Source organism: Melospiza melodia, unplaced genomic scaffold (assembly GCF_035770615.1).
Source record: "Melospiza melodia melodia isolate bMelMel2 unplaced genomic scaffold, bMelMel2.pri scaffold_46, whole genome shotgun sequence".
NCBI lineage: Eukaryota > Metazoa > Chordata > Aves > Passeriformes > Passerellidae > Melospiza > Melospiza melodia.
In genome coordinates, this window is record NW_026948783.1 from 5,094,355 (window position 1) to 5,116,317 (window position 21,963).

Below are 21,963 nucleotides of genomic sequence, written 5' to 3' on the forward strand. Positions count from 1 at the left end.
ACTCAGTGGTGCCCATTAATGCTTTGAAGTAGTCAAAGTTTTTAAGGTACTTTGGATTTTCCTTTCCACTCTGAATATCTGAGAGGTTTTTGTGCCATCCTGGCCTCCAAGTCTCTCCTCCAAGGAGTCCATGAGGAGCCTGTGTTGGGGATGGACCTCAGTGGGATCCATTCATGCCATGAGACATTTTGGTGTTTTCTTCTGACTTTGACTTCTGGAAAGATTTTGATATCTCCTCTCGTGCCCTGAGGTTCCAGGGCTCAGCTCCAAATGCACCACAGGGCTCATTAGGATCAGGTAAGTCTTGACAAACCATGGCTCTGCCTTGATTTACCTCTGCTCTAATGCAGTTCAGCCGGAAGATTTCCTTTTATAGTTACAGAGAAATATTTCAAAGAGCTTCTAAGAAATATGTATTTCTATCTTAAAGGGTGCCTTTTTTGCTGTTCCTATTATACAAGAGGTGATTGCAGCATTCTGTGATTGATATTGGTCCAGGGTCTCTCCTAAAAAGTCTGGCCAGGTCAGTGAAGTTTTATCCTGAGAGCTGACCCAGTGTGGACAACCTTGCCCCACATTCCCTAACCCCATGTGAGAAATGATTTTTACTTTCAAAAATGTAAATGGTTTATTAGGACCTTATGAAAATACAACAGAAGACTGAATAGAGAAAAGAACACAGCACCAGAAGCAAAGGATTCAGTCACCATGTGCTTATCTACAAAATGGATGTTCTGTCTTTTATACCTCTAGCCCCCTCCCAAGGTCTTGTGAATTGATTCCTTCTTCACTGTCCAGTGGTGGAGATCATTGTCTTACACCTTGATTGGTGGTCAGGTGCTGCCATAGTAACAAGCCAACCCTCCCAAATGCCCAGACTACTGAGGCCATCCTGTGATAACAATGCAAGGGGGAGGGGAAGGATAACTATACATCTACAGAACTTCTCTTAACATATATTTAATATTCACTCCTTAATTGTGAGAGTCAGCTGTAGAATTACTCATCTATAGGAAACCCCCCTTTTCTATAAGTAATTTTGTTCAAACAATAGAGTCAAAAATTTTCTCTATCTTTTGAATGAGCCATACCAGCATCTGTTGATGTGGGCAAGGACAGTGGAACCAGGAGAAAAAAAAAAATCACAGGATTTCCTTAGACACACTTATTTGGAATGGACAAAAGGGCATCCCAGAGGTCCAGTATAGCTTTGACTCCCATCTACCATACCTATGTGGCTGCTACCCATAGTTGGTGTATCTTAGGGGTGAGTACAGAGGCCAACTCAGTCCGTCCCTCCAGTCCCTGCTGAATTAAAAGACAACTGAGGAATGAAAGAGGTCTGGTATGGCCTTTTGTCCCTACCTTACCATGCCTATGGGGTTGCTACCCACAGCAGGGCTATGGAGCCTTCTTGGTAGCAAACAAAGGGGCCAACCTGGTCTTGCCCTTCTTCCTTGGTCTTATTTTCTTGAAAAAGCTGTCCCATTACCTTTTATAGTCCCTTGTGTACTGTCGTCAACAGATGCTGGTAATTCTCACCCATTAAAACAGGAGGACAGTTCTCAAGCTGGTTGGTGGAAGCTTGACTCTACTTTTTGGGCATCTTGGTGTTTTTCTGGTTGTCTTTCAGTCTCTGCTTGAGAGCCAATCTTGTTTCACCTGACCTGGATGTTACAGTACAATGTTTGGGTTCTTCTACTGGGCCTTTGACTCTGTTGGCATGAGTCCATCCCTGCTCTGCAGTTCACATGGCCAATGCGGTGGTGAGCAGTACCTGAAAGGGACCTTCCCACTGAGGAGTTAGAGACTGATCTCTCCATGGCTTAATCACCACCCAATCCCCAGGATTAATATTATGGATTCTGAAATCTAGGGTGGTAATTTGAGGAATTGCCCCTTTATGCCTTAGCCCTTCTAAGGTTTATGCTAAGGACCTAACTTATTTCTTGGCATTGGCTTCCCCTTCCTCATAGGTGGCAGCCTCCTGGGCTGAGGTCAGGAAGGGTAACCCAAACATCATTTCATGGGGTGACACCCCCAGATCTGTCTGGGGTTGGGTTCTAATTCTTAGTAAGGCCAAAGGGAGACATTTTATTCATGACATTTGGATTTTGATCATGAGCCTAACTAGAGCTCTTTTTAGAGTTGATTCATTCTCTCAACCCATCCAGAACTCTGGATGCCATGGAGTGTGTACTTCCCATTTCACTCCCAGGGCCTGAACAACTTTCTACGATATCTTTGATGTGAAGTGAGTTCCCAGTCTGAATCAATCTTGTTTGCCATCCCATATCATGGAATGATTGATTATAGAAGTGTTTTACTCACAACATTGGCATTGGCTTTCACAGTGGGTACCACCTCTACCCAATGAGTCACGTGATTTACTATCAGTGGCAAAAACTTTCACCATTGTACCTGGAGAAGCTCAGTAAAGTCTACTTGGATGTTTTGGAAGGGCCATAAGGCTGGTTGTGACCCTCCTCTGGGTGTTTTCCTCATTATTATTCACTTGTTGACATATAACACACTTTTCAGTTACTTGCTTAGCTATTGTGAAAATTCCGATGCATCCCCAATCCCTTAGAAATTGATCACTTAGCACTTCTGTCCTCCAATGTGTTGTTCCATGTATGCCTTCTATCATTTTCTTGGCCAGGGGTTTATTCAACATTTGCCTCCCATCTGCTAATCTCCATTTCCCTTTGTTATGTTTATTGGCTCCTATTTTAAGGAGTTCTTTCTGTTCTGTCCCACTGAATACAGGGACTTTTTGCATTTGTCTCATGGATGTTAATACTGTTATTAGTTTTTCTGCCTGTGATTCAATTGCATTTTTATCTTCTAAATCAGCTAAATTGTTCCCTTGCGCCACTTTTGATGTCCTTCAATATATCCCACCACTACTTCCTCTGGTAATTGTAAGGTTTCTAACTCTTCTAAAACAAGTTTTTTGTGAATCAGTCCCTTTCCCTTTGAATTTAATAGCCCCCTCCCTTCCCAAATTTTTCCAAATGTATGCACTATTCCAAAAGCATATTTTGAGTCTGTATGTATTGTTCCCCTTTTCTACGCTAATATTTCCAGAGCTCATTTTAGGACATGCAGCTCCCACGCTTAGGCTGACCAGTTGGAAGGTAACTTTCCCTTTTCTGTGGCCTCCAACACTTTGTGCACTATAGTGTAACCCGATATCCTGTGCCGCTTTATTACCTGTGAAGATCCATCGATGTACAATTGTTTTCCACCTTGGTGTGGTTGATCTGAGAGATCCTCTCTTAGTTTAGTTTGATAGTTTATAACCTGTAGGCAATTCTGTATTGGTTCCTCATCTGGTTCTCTGTACAAAAACTGGGCAGGGGTGAGTTGGTTACTCACAATTAGCTCTAAACCATTATCTATTAAGATGGCTTCATACTTTACCACTCATGAATCAGTGAGTCATTTCTCAGCCTTTTGGCTCAGGATATTCCTAACTGAGTTTGGGATATGTATCTTCAATTTTCCCCCAAAAGGTTAATTTTTTGCTTTCTGCTAGGAGTAGGGCAGTCTCTGCCACAGCCTGAATGCAGGTTGGCTACTCCTAGCTGACACGGTCTAATAATTTTGAAAAATGGGCCACTGGTTTCCTGGATCCTCCCCAGCCCTGGGCTCACACTCCATATGCTACTCCTCTTTCTACATCTACAAACAGATAGAAGGGTTTGTCTGAGGCAGGAAGACTCAGTGCTGGTGAACTGACTAATTTTTGCTTTAAAGCTTTAAACATTTGTTCGTCATCTTTTCCCCACCTAATCTCTTCTTCCACTAACTTTTCATACAAGAGCCAGATGGCCTGTGTGTATCCTTCAATCCATAGCCTACAATATCCCAACAAGCCTAGAAACCTTCTGACTTCTCTCTTTGTTTTTGGCGGTGGGAGTGAGACTAACCCTGTAATTCTCTGAGTTCAGCCACCAGCTCCCTTGACAAATTACATGTCCTAGGGAATTTTACTTCCCTCTCTACAAAGTTGAGTTTCCCTTTTGTTACCCAAAGTCCTTGGTCCCTCAGAAAATTTAACAACACTATGGTGGATTCTTAAACTTCTTTTTCTTCCTGTCCTGTGAAAAGGAAATAATTTACATATTGGATGAGCTTTATCTCAGGTTTGATGGAGAAGAATTGTGTTACTTCTCCTAGGGCTTGACCGAAGAGGTTTGGAGATTTGGAAAACCCTTGGGGAAACCTAGTCCACCAAAGCTGTTTCTTACTCCCAGAATCAGGGTCCTCCCATTCAAGAGCAAATATATCCCTGCTTTTCTCTGCCAGTAGACCTGCCCAAAAAGCATCTTTTAGGTCTATGACACTAAACCACTGGTGTGCTGGGGGGATATTACTCAGTAGTGTAGAGGGGTTAGGTACTAATTCACTGTTTTTTTGTTCACTTCTCTCAAATCTTGGACAAGCCTATAAGTCCCATCTGACTCCTTTACTGGTAATATGGGTGTATTTTGGGGGGACATTCATGGTTCTAAGGTCTCATCCTCAAGTATGTCCTGGATCTGTGGCTGCAATCCTTGTCTCCCTTCCAGGGAGAGTGGATATTGTCATACCTGAACTGGATGGTTCTCATTAACTATTTATTACTATAGGTTTATGTTCTGTTTACCAGGGTTTTTTGCATTTGCCCACACCATCTCATGAATTTCGTCCTCATCTTCTTCTCTTAATTAGAGAAGCTTAACTACCGTTTTCCCTTCCTCTAGCAGAACTCCAATGTCAAACTGCACCTGTAAATCCCATCCTGATTAATTTCACCACGCTTCTGGAAGTAATAGAACATCCACAAATCCTATTTTATTTGTTCCTTCAAACTTTATTTGCTTTATAACTGAGACCTGGAACCCGTCCCCTTCAGCACCTACTGCTTACACAGTATCTTGACCCGTTTTGCACCCCTTTGGGATTCTGCAAACACAAGTTCATTCAGACCCTGTTTCTACTAAGAATTCAAATGCTTCCTCCTGGGAATATATTTTTAAAGTTATCAAGTGCTTCTGATGGTATTCTGTCCCCAGGAGGTAGAGCCCCTGACACCCCTAATCTTCCACTTCTCCTTTTTGCTCAGTCTCATAGATCCTCAGCTCCTTTTCCCTCTGGGGGAAATCCTTTCTGATATGTCCTCTCCCTTTACAGTAAAATCAAACTGGTCCTGGGTTCCCTTATTTCCCAAATTCTCCTTTTTGTGCCCAGTCCCAAGGTGCTGCATCCCCCCTCCATCTATCTTCCTGCACTTGGAATCCCCCTCCCTTACCTGGGTAGTTCTTTATGTGTTGGTTTCCTTCCCTAATGGCAGTTACCCTTACCTTGGCTTTTGCCTTGGCCTTCTCTTCATCCCTCTTTACATACTCCTTCTGTGCTTCTCTTAAAAGATCCTCTAACCTCCTTTCTTGCCCACCATCAAGCTTTTCTAACTTTCTCCATATATCTGGCCAAATGTGAGTGACGAAATTTATGTCTAGTAAGATCTGTTCAGCCACTGTATCAGGGTCAACCCCTGAATATTGCCTCATATTCCTTCTCAATCTTTCTAGCCACTCTGTCCTGGTTTCTTACTTCCTTTGCTGCTCATCAAAAGCTTTATGAGATTTTAATTCCATGGAGCCACCTCTTTGATACCTCTTATAATCAATGTTCTATATTCCTCCATATCTTGCCTTCCCCCAGTGCAGTGGTGCTCCCAGGCAGGATGCACTATGGGCATTTTCATATCCCCAGGAGGTCCTTGCACATGCTCCCTTTCCCATATTTGTATCCCAGCCGCTCGGATCATGTGTCTTTCTTCTGGTGTGAACAACATAATCATTAATGATTGCATCTCTTCCCATGTATAAATATTGGGCCCCCAAAACTGGTCTAACTGCTCTGTGGCATCATATTTTAAAATGGTTGTATGAGTTCGGTTGTAAAGTCGGTTATCCCTTTTATAAGTTAAAAATATGGTTTGGTCCTCAGTTCCCCCCATGTACTTCCCTCATAATGGTTTCTCCCTAAGTTTGTTACCCCTTGTTTTCCCACCAATGGCTTGTCCCTCAAGGTGACTGATACCTTGATCCTTCCCTTCATGCCCTTATAAGTTTATATCCTCCCTTCTGGTGCTGCCCACTTCCCCTGTATATCATTGTAACCACCCCTCTTTATTTCGAGAACCTTCTGTGTCAATCATCCCTTACTCAATGTATAATTTGCCTCCAGAGCCTCTTCCCTCCCCTATGTAATCCTTACTGGTTAAGCTGTGTCGCACGCTCCTTCCCTGAGCTTCATTTATTGGTCACCTCGTGTCTCCTCCTGCCACACTCATTCCCTTTATCAGTGCCTCCCTAAGCCGTCCTCCTCTGACACCCATCACTGGTCCCGCCTGGGAAATAAAGCACCTTGGCATCCACACGAGTGTGCACTCCCTCCTTCCTTTATCTCGGGACTTCATAGCCACACTCTTGCCTGCGCCACCCATGCCGCAGACAACACCACTACCCGAGGGTTTTTGAGGAGAACCCAGGAGTGGCAGATCTTATGGTCTCCTCTGGCCACACACCGGGAGCGACTAGCTGGCATTTGTCCAGCTCCCGTGGCTGCAGAGCAGGCTACAGGGAAAAATCCTTTTCCTGAGATCCAACCTAAGCCTGCCCCAACTCAGCTGCAGCTGTTCCCTCCACTCCTGTCCCTGAGCACCAGAGGGAAGAGGTTCCCACAGCCCCAGCCAGAGACCTGCTCCCAAGGCTGTTGCCATGGCCACCAGGGCTGGGACCAGCTGGGATGCTCGGTTTCCATGGACCGGGGTTCAGGAATGGGATACCCCAATTTCCTGCTCTTGCTAAAACCGCGCTGCCCTGGCTGCCCTCCTGCCTCCCATGAAAAGCACAAAAGGCAAAGATCTCAGTCTGGGATAAGAACAATTTATTGGGAACAGCACCGAGATAAGGAACAAACAGAAACAGAAACAACACTGGTAACAGAACGGATAGGAAAAAGGATTTACAGGGAAAAATTCAACATCATTCAAAATTCAAATCTCAATTTCCTCCTACCTGGAAAGAACATCCTTCTCCTCAGGGGAGAGAGAGTCCGTTTGCTGCCCCTGGCAATGACCGGAGGTGGGAGTGAATGTAATGACATGATCATGGCCAGAACCTCATGTACTTCAATCCAACATCATATCATTGGCAGGGACAGGAAAATGTACAAGTGTCTTCCCAGCATGGATCAGAGGGAAAATGGATCTCCAGGGCTTTTCCCAATATAGATCCTCCAATGGGGATAAAGTTGGGGCAGCGCACAAAGCTCCTCCTGCACTTGGGGCATTTGCAGGACTTCCCTTACTGGTGCCTCCATTGGTGTTTGGTCAGGTGAGAGCTCTGGGCGAAGCTCCTCCCACACTGGGGACACTCATTTGGCCTCTCCTCTGTGTGGATGCGCCAGTGCGTGATGAGCTGGGAGCTGCACTTGAAGCCCTTCCCACAGTCGGGGCAGCAGAAAGTCCTCTCCTCTGTGTGAATGAACTCATGCAGGCAGAGATTCGAGCTTGTCTGAAACCTCTTCCCACACTGGGGACGCTCGTAGGGCCTCTCCCCTGTGTGGATGCACAGGTGCCTGATGAGGTGGGAGCTGCAGTTGAAGCCCTTCCCACAGTTCGGGCAGAGGAAGGGCCTCATATCCGTGTGAATTCGCTGGTGGCAGAGGAGATTAGAGCTGCTCTGAAACCATTTCTGGCACTCGGGACACTGGTAGGGCCTCTCCCCAGTGTGGGTCATCTGGTGGCTGATCAGGGTGCTGCTCTGCCTGAAGCTCTTCCCACAATTCAAGCACTTGTGGGCCTTCTCCCATCATGAAGCTGCTCCTGGGCCACCAGCTCTGAGGTCTGGCTGAAGCTCTGTACACCTTCCTGGCTCAGGGAGGGTCTTTCCTTCTCAAAGCACACTGGGGTGGGTTTGCAGCCCCTTCTCCTGAGGGATCTCCGGGGCTTTTCTTCCCTGTTTGATTCCTGTGCACTAGAGTTGCTCAAAATGGCCTCTTCCACAAGGGTCGGCCAAGGAGATTTTTCCTCCCTGGTCTCTATCCTCAGCTCCTTGTGTGGGGGAGAAAGGACAAGGAAAGGATGCGATTTGCCTCTGTGCCCCAGGGAAGGAGATTCCTCCAGTGCATCCCCAGCAGGATGGCATTGGCAGCAGGGTTGTCCTGCAGCCAGGGGCCATGCTGGGCTGGGAGATGGAGCTGGAGAGAGAGGGAAAGGGGCACTGACTTCCTCCTCACCTGCCTGAGTTTTCCAGGGTTCCTTCATGTTCCTCACAGCCTCTTCCTCCATCTGGAAAAGGTTTTGGGATGGGAAATCCTGTTTTGGGAGGAAAACAACAGATGAGCACATTATTTTTTGTACTGGTTTGAAGGCAAACCTGGGGAGGGTCTAAGCCAGAATCACAATTTAATAAGAAAATGAAGATCAAGGCAATGATACAGAAACACTGCCTTAAACTGACAGGGTCAGGATATAACCTGCTGGTCAGGATGGTGGCAGCAGTCCCATTAAATTGTGGCTGCAGTCCTGTTGGAGTGATGAACGTGATTCTGTCAAAGCAGTGATCCTATATAAGTGTCTGGTCTTCCTCTGAAGGTCCAGTGGTGGTTATGGAGCTCTTGTCCTCTGGGAATCCAGTAGGCAAGGGGCTTCTGGTGTAGCAGAGCTCAGCTTATATCCAGGTAGGAATGCTTGGATCCTCCCCCTAGGTGGAACATCCCACAATGGGATGATAGAATTTTATCAGTCCTGCAGTGACACTCAATGGCCCATTCACAGAGGATATCTCCCCTGGAGGGCATTATCAGGGGTGAGTCATGAAAGACATAAAGAACACTGCCTTCCCTGTTTATAGCAGTTGATGAAGATGGGGATGGAAAACATGCATTTGGTTACATCTTGCATTGCAACCTGAAACAGTGGGGTAATCCCTGCTCAGGGGGTGAACACCACCCCCCTTACCCAAACTGGCTCACGTGTAAAACCCCCACCTCAGGAAGGGCACACACACATAGGGGACAATGTCGCACTTGGCCTGCTCCAGGGGAGGTCTCTGTCCCTTGTCACTACCTTACTGTTCCCCCTTTTCCCTTTCTTTCCATCTCTCTCTCTACCTCACATTTACTGTTCAATAAAATCCACTTTGGATTTGGTCTCATTAGCACTTTAATTGGGGCAGAGGTATCTCTCTAACAATTTTATTGACCATATTGCAATATTATTTTGGCACAGTGAGTTCAGGGCACTTCTGTCTGACTCCAAGTGCCTTTGACAACATCATGGTTCCCTCCTTTGAGGACGCTGTGGTTCTTTCTGGAAGAACTCTTGGAAATTTGGATGCAGCTTCCTCTGAGCAAGTTATGGGAGAACTGGTGAAGAAAGTGGCTGTTGTGGCCCATATAACGAAAATATTTTTTTGTCCCTCCTGGAAAAGTTTGTTAAAATCGTTGGAGGAAAGGAAGCACATGTTACCAGTGAGACTGACAAGGTTCATTCTCACCACAATGAGGAACACAAGGCTGCTGAAGTCCCAGAAGAAGCCCAGCTCAAGTAGCTAAATTCCCGAATAACTCCTGAATTCCTAGGCTTAGGGGCTTTGCCAAATGTGAGAATCATTTTTCCCTTCATCCCTGTCATCTTTGTGACAGCTACACAGGCTTCCCCTTCATTTTAAAAATCTGTATTGGGCCAAATTTCCACTTTTCTTTTATTGGAACCTGCTAGCAGCTGAGCTGGAGTTGTGCAGGAACCAATGAAACTTGGAATTGCCACAGAATTGCTTGGATTGTCAGTTTATTCATGTTTGGGATTTGTTTGTGCTTTCATCACAAGTTACTCGTGGGAAGAGAATATATTCTTCAAAGTGATTTATGCAGAGTCAAGTTTGATTTCTGCCAAGTTTATTTTGTCCAGTGCCTAGAGGATGCTCAGGGGTCTCTAAGTCTCTCGCCCTGGGCGATGCTTGGGAGGGGTTTTGGGGGACTGTTCCTGTCCCTCTCACCCCAGGCAATTCCCCAGGGGGTCTTCATCATTCTCACCCCAGGGAATGCCTGGAGGGTCTCCCTCCCTCTCACCCCTGTGCCAGGGAGTGCTCGGGGTTGTCTCTGTCCCTCTCAGCCCAGGGGATGCTCGGGGCTCTCTGTCCCCTCACCCTGGGGGATGCTCGGGGGGTCTCCATCCCTCTGGCCTCAGGGAATGCCTGTGCAGGGCTGGGGACCAGGGGCTCTGTGTCCCTCTCACTGCTGAGGGTGCTCGGGGCTGGGGGGGCTCTCCAACCTTCTCACACCTGGGGAGGCCGGGGGGGGTCTCTGTCCCTCTCAGCCCTGCTGTGACCCCACCCAAACATCATCGGGGTCAGAGGGACAGAGACACCTCCAAAGCCCCAGAATTGCTGAACCTGGGATTTGGTTTGGGGCTGAGGATTTAGGAAGGGGCTGGAATTGGGGCTGGGTTGGAGTTGGGGCTGAGATTTGGATTAGAGCTGGAATTGGGGTTAAAGCTAGACATGGGATTGGCATTAGGGCCTGAGTTGGGCTTGGGTCTGGGGCTAGACGAGTCTGGGACTGGGATGTGATTAAATACAGAACTGGAGAGTGTCTATATGTGGAGTGAGATTGAGACCAGGATCAGGGTCAGATTTGGCACTGAGCTCACCCACAGCGGGAGAGGGGGGATGTCACTGCAGGATGGTTTGGGGAAAATCCTGGTTTGGGGAAAAACAAGGTGTGAATGCCTTGGGCTGGGGATTCCTCTCACCCAAGTACATCTCTAGAAGTCACCTGATGTGCATAAAAACCTCCAAAAATCAAGAGTGAATCAAAAAAGCCACCAGGAGTTCCCTCTTTCAAGTCTCATTCCTCTGTTGTTCTGGTGGTCTCCCATCTCAGGGCTGCTGGGGATCCCATGGGGTCCTGGGCATCCCCCTTCTCCAGGGTCCTACTTAGGGATTCTGAGGGGTTTTGAGTTCCCCCTCTCCAGCCTCCCCCCAGTCCAGCCACTTGGGTCTCCCCCCGTCTCTCCACCACCCTACACTGGTTCAGGGAAAATTTGGGAGAAAATTTCCAAAAGAGGTTTCCTCTAGAAAGCAGATTCAAGCAGCAACTCCCCCAGGTAGTTCAGGAAAATATTTCCTTGGAGAAAAGTGGAAAAAACTGTTTATTTAACAGGCAAAGCATTCACCAACACAACAAATGAACAATAATAAACAATAAAACATAAAGAGATGACAAACTCAGAAAGTCCCCCTGTGGGCAGTAGCTCAGCTCATTCAGACTCTTATCAGTCTCTCATCAGTACCCCCAGTGCCGGAAATTCCGTGGCCCAGGCTCGACCCAGTGGGCCACAGGTGGGAGCTGCTGGTGGTGTTCAGGGTGTTCAGTCCAGACCAGGTTTAAACAGCTCAAAAGAAAAAGAAAAAGAAAAAGAGCAGTCCAGGGTACTTCTCTTCCTCAGCCAGCTAAAAACTAACTAAAAGCAAAGGAGAGCTCTGTCCCGCTGTCTGTCTGTCCATCCTGTCCATCCAGGAGCCATAATGTGGAGGAAATGAAGCAAAGTGAAAGCAGTTTCTGAAAAAGAGCTGCCGCTTCTTCCTCCCACACTTCACGCACAAAAATGGCCTTAAAGGTGCAGAACTCATTTCTGGGCTAAACAGACCAATGGGGTACGAGCATCATGAAGTCACCCCAGGACACCCCTGTCAGGGTCAGGGGGTCCCGTCCCCACCTCATCTCCGGGCTGCCAGGGGTCCTCCAGCTCCGGTATCGCCCCTTCCCCTCTCCCCACCCCGGGGGTTCCCCGTTCCACAGCCCCGGCTCACACGGGGATCCCCAAAACCAATGTCCTGCCCCATCGGTACCGGGCCATCCCCACGTGGACCCCCCGGAACCCTCCCGAGGGGCGACTGGGGCTCCGCTGCCCTGGAAAATGCTCCTCTTAGAAAACCCGGAGATATCCAGAGCTCGAGTCCGGGATCTGCCAGCTCCGAACACTCTCCAAAAAAATCCTCCTGGAGACCCCTGGCAGGATTTATTTGGGAATTCAGCTACTTGAGCTGGGCTTCTTCTGGGACTCTCAACAGCCTTGTGTTCCTCACCATGGGGTGAATGAACCTATCAGTCTCGTTGGTATCATTTGCTCCCTTTCCTCCAGTGATTTTAACAAACTTTTCAAGGAAGGACAACAAAATATTTTCTTTACACAGGGCACCCACAACAGTTATTTTCCTCACCAGTTCTCCCATAAGTTCCCCAGGAGGAAGGAGAGACAGCGTCCAAGTTTTCAAGAGTTCTTCCAGAAAGAACCACAACCTCCTCAGTGGAGGGAGCCATGATGTTGTCAAAGGCACTTGGGGTCAGAGAACAGTGCCCTGAACTCACTGTGCAAAAATAATGTCGCAATCTGGTTAAGAAAACTGTTATAGATATGCCTTTGCCCCAAATAAGGTGCTAACGAGACCAAATCCAAAATGGATTTTATTGAACAGTAAATGTGAGGTAGAGAGAGATGGAAAGAAAGAGAAGAGGGAGAGCAAGGGAGTGACATAGACCTTCCTGGGACAGGGGAAGTTTGACATTGTTGCCTGTGTGTGTGGCCTTTGTGGGGTGGGGGTTTTACACGTGAGCCAGTTTGGGTAAGGGGGGTGGTGTTCACCCCCTGAGCAGGGATTACCCCACTGTTTCAGGCTGCAATGCAAGATGCAACCAAATGCATGTTTTCAATCCCCATCTTCATCAACTGCTATAAACAGGTGGGGCAGGGTTCTTTATCTCTTCCAGGACTCAGCACTGATAACACCCTCCAGGGTGTATCTTCTGTGAACGGGCCATTGAGTGTCACTGCAGGACTGATAAAATTCCATCATCACGTTGTGGGACGCTCCCCCCCAGGGGGAGGATCCAAGCATTCCTACCTGGATATAAGCTGAGGCTTGCAACACCAGGAGCAGCTTGCCTACTGGATTCCCAGAGACCAAGACCTCCATAACCACCACTGGACCTTCAGAGGAAGACCAGACCCTTCTACAGGATCACTGCTTTGACAGAATCACACTCATCACGCCAACAGGACTGCAGCCACCATTTAATGGGACTGCTGCCACCACCCTGACCAACAAGGTGTCAGGTTATATTCTGACTCTGTCAGTTAAAAGCAGTGTTTCTGTATCATTACCTTGATCTTCATTTTCTTATTGAACTGTAATCCTGTCTTAGATTCTCCTCCTAGTTTGCCTTCAAACCAATACAGATGACCATTTGCTCACCCCTTGTTTTCCTCCCAGAACAGGATTTCCCATTCCCAAACCTTGATTTGATGGAGGAGGAAGATGCGAAGAAGAGGAAGGAGCCCTGGGATACCCGGCAGGTGAGGAGGAAGGCAGTGCCCCTTTTCTCCTCTCTCCTGCTCCATCTCCCAGCCCAGCACGGCCCCTGGCTGCAGGACAACCCCGCTGCCAAATCTGTCCTGCTGGGGATGCACTGGGGGGATCTCCTTCCCCTTTCCCTCAGGAGACAAATCCCATCCTCTTCTTCTCCTTCCTCCCCCAGAGAAGGAGCTGAGGATGGAGCTCCTTCTCTGTGAGGATAAATCTCCATGGCAGAACCTCGTGGACGAGGCTGTTTTGAGAGGCTCCACGGCACAGGAATCCAACAGGGAAGAAAAGCTGCAGAGATCCCACAGACAGAGGTGCTGCAAACCCAGCCCAGGGTGCTCTGAGTAGGAAAGACCCACCCTGAGCCAGGAAGGTGGACAGAGCTTCAGCCAGAGGTCAGAGCTGGTGGCCCATGAGCAGCTTCATGATGGGAAGAATCCCCACAAGTGCTTGGAGTGTGGGAAGAGCTTCAGGCAGAGCAGCACCCTGATCAGCCACCAGATGATCCACACTGGGGAATGGGCCTACGAATGTGGGGAATATGGGAAGGGCTTCAGCTGCAGCTCCGCCCTTGTGATCCACAATGCATCCAAACCGGGAAGAGGCCCTACGAGTGTCCCCAGTGTCAGAAGAGGTTTCAGACCAGCTCCCATCTCCTCCAGCACCAGCAAATTCACACGGATGAGAGGCCCTTCTGTCGCCCTGGTTTTCTAGGATTTTCTAAGCCTTCTGATGTTAACATTCTTGTAGTGAACTTTCCCACACACTTTCTGTAAACAACTCATTGTTTTTCATTCCTTTATGGAGGAGGAGAGAGTTGATGGACTGTTGGTTTGACCTGTGGCATTGCAGAGGTGTCACTGTCACCTTCCAATCCACTGTCACTCTTGTAAAACTATAAATAGTGGAGTCAGAGAATAAAACTTCCCTTTTTTCCTTTCACCTGAAAGCGGTGGTGTGCTTGTGTTCTTTTGTGTCGGTCAGCGACATCTGGTGACCGCCGAAGTGTATTGCAGCCTAGGCTGAGATGAACAGCGAGTTGCGGTGAGATTTTCCCCCCCTCCTTTTGGTGCTTTGCCTGCTGTTCTTGGGGCAATGGAAACCTCTGTGGTTTTCCAGGATGATTCCCTCATTTTGGATCTCTGGAGGGAGGTCCTGCAGTTGAAACAGGTGTCTGTTTCCTGGGATGGTTCGGAGAGATTGATTCTGTGGGCCCGAGAGCGAGGTTTTTTTCAGACCCTGCGAAGGCGTTTGATAAGCAGGAGTGGTCTCTCCTGGGGATCCATCTCATGGAGGCCCTCTTTGATGATTGCACGGTAGATGTGGGACCGCTGCTGGTGCAGTGGAAGAAATGTGAGGAGCTTTGGCGGGGGTCTGGTTCTTGTACACCTTGGAGTTCCCAGGGAAGCCCTTCTACCTCAGATGTCCATGAGGAAGAGATTGAGCTCCTGTGTGATGTGGAGTTCCCTTCCCCGCCCCACAACGGTGTGCTGGGGAGTGGCCATTATCCACCCGGGGTGGATTGGGCTCACAGCCAGCTGGTCCCGGGTCCAGGGGGCTCTCTGGATTCGGTGCGCCGTCCTCGCCCCGCCTCGCCCTGTGCGGATGGCGGGGCAGGGGACGGGTTGCCCTCTCTGTGTGCCTTCCTGGCCTTTAAGGGTCAGCCTCCCCCCCGACTTGAGGCTGCTGCGGTGACTACCTGTTGTCCAAACTGCGGTGTGTCCACCACATTCCCTCTGAGCGAGGTGGGCTCTCCCGCCCCTGAGTCGGGTTCCTCAGCGGGGGGAGCGATTTCGCCTTCCTCCAGGTCTGAGCAGCCTGCTGGGCATGCGCAGTCGGTGGAGACAGTCGGGGGCGGGACGTTTCCCGCCTCTGGGTCTGCGCAGCCTGCTGGGCATGCGCAGGCGGTGAAGGCAGCCGGGGGCAGGGTGTCGGTCGGTGCTCCGCCCGGCCCCGCTCCAGTGGGCGGGCAGCCCGTCCCTCTCCGCTCGGTGGGGGCGGTGCCCGCTGCGGGACCTTGTGGCTTGGGGCGGGCTCTCATAGGGGGCTTGCCCAGCTCCTTTGTGCCACCCCGCAGTGACGCGGCTCCGCGGGCCGTGCCTCCCTCGGCATTCCACCCAGGCCCCATATCAGGAGATGGGGGCCCTGCACCGGTCTCGTCTGTGGTCGTGCCAGTCTCGTCCGGCGCTGGGCCAGATTTGCGGGCCGTGCTGGCAGCTGCGGCCGCCGAGGCGGCCCCTGCCGGAGCTGCAGCGCAGCAGAGGACTGGGGTGTTTACCTTTAGTGCAGCTGCTGACACGGCCGGCGGGAGGCCGGTGGGTGCCCGTGGCCATGGCGCTCTCTCGTCAGGTCTTTGGATGCTTCCTGCGTGCCAGGTGACCATGCGTCCGAGGTACCCTGAAGATTTCTGGCCAGAGGCAAAAACCAAGACTGACAAGATGAATGAACTTGTCTCCTCCCGGTATCTGCAGGGTCGGCGGGCGGATTCCTTTGGCTCTGCCGGTGCTGCAGAGGGCGCAGGGACGAGTGGTGTTGCCCCGGCTCCCAGTCAATCGCTCCCTCTTGTCTCTGGGGGGCCCAAGGATCGGGACACAGCAGGTGCGGTGGCTTTGCCAGGGGGTCCCCAGGCTTTCCCTGTGCTCAGGGGCGTCACTCATAACAGTTATGAATCCCTTGCATATAAGCTGAAGAAGGAACTTCGTGAGGCGGTTGCTCAGCATGGTTTGGGGTCTGCTGAGGTTATGCACATTTTTCGGAGACTTGCTAAGGACACGCTGACACCTCACAATGTCCGTTGTGTGGCACATTCTCTTTTTGACCCTGTGCAATTTGGTGTTTTTGAGACCAAGTGGGCTCGTCTGGCGGCCCAAGCAGTGAGGCGGAATGCTGCGCTGGTGCCGGAGGACCCCAGGTGTGGAGTGGTTGCTGACATGCTAATGGGGACAGAGCGTTATGAGAGTGTTCACGGGCAGGTTGGATACGATCCCCTTGTGCTTCAGCAATGCAAAACGCTGGGCATAGGAGCGATTGTGCAGACCCTGGAAATGGCTGCTCCAAAGCAGCTGTTTTCAACCATTGTCCAGGGGGATGATGAGCCTTTTATGGTATTTGCGGTGAGGTTAATTGCGTCCCTGGAGAGGCAGGTGCCTGATCCTCTGGCGAGGGACATCACGATTGCAAACCTTGTCATGTGTAATTGTAATGAAGCTTGTAATAAGGTTATAGCGGCTATGCCTGGTGATCCTAGTATCTGGGAGATGGCAGAAGCCTGTGCGAACATCATTCCCTCACGTCGGAAGTTAGCCGCTGTGGCCGCCGCTGTGTAGCCGGTCTAGGCAGCACCGCAGGGCGGGCGGCTGCAGCAGGGGAATGCGCAGACTAGCAGGAAGCAGGAGAAGAAGGTGCAGAAGGTTAAATTCCCCATGTTCTTGTGCGGTCGGTGTGGTAGGCCGAATCACATATCTAACATTTGTAAGGCGACTGTTCATGCTAATGGCCAGGCGTTACCGGGTTTGGGAAACATGAGGCGGAGAGCGCAGCGGGAGGGGCGCGCTGAGACACAAGCTTCCCTCCAGACACAGGTGTCGATGGAGGTCTCCTTTGCCAGCTTGCAGCCAGCACCCGCGGATCAGCAGGTGTGGATGTCTGCACCGCAGCAACAGCTGTCTTAGACTCATCTGAGATACGCAAGGTTCCCCTGGATGCCTTTGGTCCCTTGGGTGGGGGCATGAGTGCTCTCCCTATGGGGAGATCCAGTGCCACCCTTCAGGGCATCATTGTGCACCTGGGGCTCATTGATGCAGATTTTACAGGGCAGATTTGTGCCATGGTTTCCACACCCACTTCCCCTGTCACAATTCCAAAAGGGACACGGCTTGCTCAACTTGTGCCTTTTAAGTCTTCTGTTTGCAGGACAGCTGACCAGTCACGTGGAGCTGGTGGTTTTGGATCCACTGGGCCGCCTCAGGTTCACTGGACTGCTGTCCTGACCAAGGACCGTCCCGAGATGCTGTGTACCCTGTCTGTTCCTGGTGCAACACCATCGGAAATCCACCTCCGCGGGCTTCTCAACAGCGGTGCTGACATCACTTTTCTCTCCCTTGCCGCCTGGCCCTCAGAGTGGCCCCTGGATCCAGTGGGGACGTCTGTCGCGGGCCTGGGAGGGACGGCGCAATGTTACGTGGCCCAGCAGTCTTTGCTGGTCACGAACCCCGAGGGACAGATGGCCTGGGTTAGGCCTCATGTTACTTCTACTCCTGCCAACCTCTGGGGGAGGGATGTTCTGTCTGCCTGGGGGGTGCGTATTGGGACGGATTTTTGATGGGGGCCACTGCAGTGAAGGGCGCAGAGTGTCCTATGCCTCCTATAAGGTGGCTGGTGGACAAACCCGTTTGGGAGAAGCAGTGGCCCCTCCCTGATGATAAATTAGTCGCCCTTCGGAATTTCGTGCAGGAGCAGTTGGACCAGGGTCATCTGGAGCCTTCCAACAGTCCTTGGAACACTCCTGTCTTCTGTATCAAAAAGAAATCTGGGAAATGGAGGTTGTTGCAAGACCTTCGAAAGGTCAATGCTGTGATGGAGAGCATGGGACCATTGCAGGTGGGCATGCCATTGCCTACCATGCTTCCTGCAGGCTGGCCGGTCCTCATTGTGGATCTGAAGGATTGGTTTTTTTCGATTCCTTTGCATCCCGATGACAGACCAAAATTTGCCTTCTTGGTGCCAGCGATTAATGAGGCTGAGCCCGTACAGAGATATCAATGGAGGACATTGCCTAAGGGCATGCATAATTCTCCTGCCATATGCCAGTGGTATGTGGCCCGTGCCTTGTCTGAAGTTTGCAAGCAGTTTCCTGATGTGCGTCTGTATCATTATATGGACAACATTTTGGTGGCCGTGTCCACCCAGGATGAGCTGCTGAGGATTCAGCCTCGGTTGCTCGATGCTTTGCATGCTCATGGACTGCAGGTGGCTCCAGAAAACGTTCAACGAAAACCACCTTGGAAGTACTTGGGGGTCAAAATTCTGGAACGGACAATCTGTCACCAGGAGGTGCAATTTGTGCATTCTGTGAAGAAACTGAATGATGCTCAAAAATTAATAGGTGTCATCACTTGGTTACGTCCGTATTTGGGATTAACCAACACACAGCTGTCTCCTCTGTATGATTTGTTGAAAGGAGACTCTGATCTAAAGTCGCCTTGCACACTGACTCCTGAGGCGCGTAAGGCGATGGACGTAGTTCAGCAAGCTGTTTTGGCTTGTCAGGTTTATCGCATTGATCCCTCCGTTGATGTCACTGTGTTCATCATCACTCCAGATTCGCATCCCACAGGTATCATTGGTCAATGGAGTGACAAATGGTCTGATTCCTTGCACATTCTGGAATGGGTTTTCCTGCCCCATCAGCCGCAGAAGACGGCAACTACATTGTTTGAGCTGATTGCTCGCTTGGTAATCAAATGCCGACAACGGTGTTTGGAATTGATGGGTGCGGATCCTGCAAAGATCATACTCCCCGTGCAACGGGAGGATTTTGACTGGAGCTTTGCAAACAGTGTGTCCCTGCAGAGTGCTCTGGAAAACCTTTCAGGGCAGATCCCTTATCATCTGCCCAGCCATAGGCTGTTGCATATGGCGAAATCCACACAAATTTCTTTGCGGCCCAAGAATAGTCAGGAACCCATGCAAGGACCCACCGTCTTCACTTACAGTTCAGGGAGAACAGGAAAGGCCATTGTTACCTGGAGGGATGGATCTGAGTGGCAGGTTCTGGAAGGCCATGAGAATGGGTCAGCCCAATTGGTTGAACTGCGGGCTGCTGTCATGGCATTTGAAAAATTTTCCCAGGAACCTTTCAACCTGGTCATGGATTCCGCCTATGTGGCTGATATCGCACAGCGGTTGGGTCATTCGGTTTTGAAGGAGGTCAGTAATCCTGCCTTGTTTCATTTACTGAAGACCTTGTGGTGTGCCATTCAGGCCCGAGTTCATCCATTCTATGTTCTGCATGTGAGGAGTCACACCGATTTGACAGGTTTTATAGTGGAAGGTAACGCGAGAGCTGACAAATTGGCTAACCCAGCGTGGGTAACGCCTCAGTCTGATACACTCACACAGGCCAAGGCATCGCGTGGGTTTTTCCACCAAAATGCACGTACCCTGCAGAAGCAGTTTCAGTTGACGCCAACTGAGGCTCGTGACATTGTCGAGTCATGTGATGACTGTCATGCACTTGCTCTGCCTCTACCAGCAGGGGTAAATCCCAGAGGCCTTAGGGCCTTGGAGCTTTGGCAGACCGATGTCACCCAGGTTGCCAAGTTTGGCCGGCTCAAGTATGTGCATGTCACTGTGGACACATTCTCCTCTGCGATGTGGGTTTCTGCTCACACTGGGGAGAAGGCCCGTGATGTCCTTGCCCACTGGAGGCAGGCCTTTTCCGTTCTGGGCATACCTTCTGCTGTGAAAACCGACAATGGTCCTGCTTACACATCGCAAAAGGTGCGTCAGTTCCTGCAGTTGTGGGGTGTCTCGCACAAGCTTGGTATCCCTCATTGTCCGACTGGTCAAGCTATTGTAGAACGCGCTCATGGTACTCTGAAGCAGGTTCTTCAAAAACAAAAATGGGTAATGCAGGGTGAAACCCCGCACAGTCGGTTGGCAAAAGCTTTGTGTACAATCAATCATCTCACTGTGCCACAGAACTCAAATAACCCTGTCATTTTGAATCACCATCTATCATTGCAGGCGGCAGACGAGGCACATCAGCCTCGAGCGAAGGTTCGGGTGCGGAATTTAGTCACCAAACAGTGGGAAGGCCCCTATGACCTTATCGCTTCGGGGCGCCGGTGTCCACAGATACTGGGGTACGCTGGGTACCTTCCAAATGTGTTCGCCCTGATCTGCGACCGCAGAGACAGAATCCAGCTGATGAGCAAGATGGAAACCATGACCAACCTGAAAGGCATCAAGCGGGGGAATCATTGAGTGATGATTCGGATGTAGACGCTGAGAGTGATCACTCTGATGATTCCTCTGCAAGTGGACACTGAACATTGTTCATATTTTTCCTTTTCACATTGTTCATTTTTTCCTTTTTTCTTTTTTAAATGGAAAAGGGTGAGATGTGCCCTGGTTTTCTAGAATTTTCTAAGCCTTCTGATGTTAACATTCTTGTAGTGAACTTTCCCACACACTTTCTGTAAACAACTCATGGTTTTTCATTCCTTTATGGAGGAGGAGAGAGTTGATGGACTGTTGGTTTGACCTGTGGCATTGCAGAGGTGTCACTGTCACCTTCCAATCCACTGTCACTCTTGTAAAACTATAAATAGTGGAGTCAGAGAATAAAACTTCCCTTTTGTCCTTTCACCTGAAAGCGGTGGTGTGCTTGTGTTCTTTCTTGTCGGTCGGCGACAGCCCTTCCCCTGCCCTTACTGTGGGATGGGTTTCAAGCAAAACTCCAACCTCATCACCCACCAGTGCATCCACACTAGTGAGAGGCCTATGAGTGTCCTGAGTGTCAGAAGAGGTTTCAGAGCAGTTCAGGTTTCCTCAAACACCAGCAGATTCACTAAGAGGAGAGGCCCTTCCGCTATCCCAACTGTGGGATGGGCTTCAAGAAGAACTCCAACCTCGTCAGGCACCAGCTCATCCACACTGCGGAGAGGCCCTACGAGTGTGGGGCATGTGGGATGAGCTTTAGCCAGAGCTCCAACCTGATCTGCCACAAGAAGACCCACACCATGGGACAGCCCCATGAGTGTGGGGAGTGTGGAAAGAGCTTCAGGCAGAAGTCTCACTTGAACCACCACCAGAGGATCCACACTGGGGAAAAGGCCATACAAGTGTGGGGAATGTGAGATGACTTTCAGTTGGAGGTCCCAGCTGATTGTCCATTAAATGATCCACACTGGGGAGAGGCCCTACGAGTGTCCTGAGGGTAGGAAGAGGTTTCAGACCAGCTCCCATCTTCTCCAGCACCAGCAGATTCACACCGAGGAGACACCTTTCCACTGCCCCAACTGTGGGAAGGCCTTCTGTCGCAGACATTTCTTCACAGAAATCCTTTCTTTCGGATTTCTGTGTCTTCTGGAGGCCAGAGGCCTCAGAAGACAAGGTAAACAATTATTATCAGCTGCTGTGGAATGTAACAGGGGTTTTCTTGATTTTCTCATTTTCTATGTTTATAATTAAGGGCCAATCACCAGTGCAAGCTAGGGGACTGAGTCCTTGGGCAAAACTTTGTTATAGATTCTTTCTATTGATTCCTAGCTAGCCTAGCTGCTCTGCAAACCTCTCTCTATATTCTATGTAGCATAGTTATAATGTATTCTATATAATATATAATAAATCAAGCCTTCTGATTCAAGAAACAAGATTCACCGTCTCTCTCTCACCAGCAGCAACCCACTCAGGTGCTGTAATAGCCTTCAAGCACAACTCCACCCTCATCACCCACCAGCACATCCACACTGGGGAGAGGCCCTACGAGTGTCCCCATTGTGGGAAGAGCTCCTCCAGACACCAACGGAGGCAC

General features: G+C 49.9%; 1 protein-coding gene across 1 annotated transcript in view; it reads right to left on the bottom strand.

Annotated features, from left to right (window-relative positions):
- LOC134434716 (serine/threonine-protein kinase pim-1-like) overlaps positions 1-15,807 on the bottom strand; it is a 94,237-nt gene extending 78,430 nt beyond the window's left edge. Inside the window, exon 1 of the mRNA XM_063183343.1 lies at positions 15,124-15,807. Coding sequence (XP_063039413.1) covers positions 15,124-15,807 — 684 coding nt within the window. The remainder of the gene's footprint in view (positions 1-15,123) is intronic.
- Positions 15,808-21,963: the final 6,156 nt, after the last annotated feature.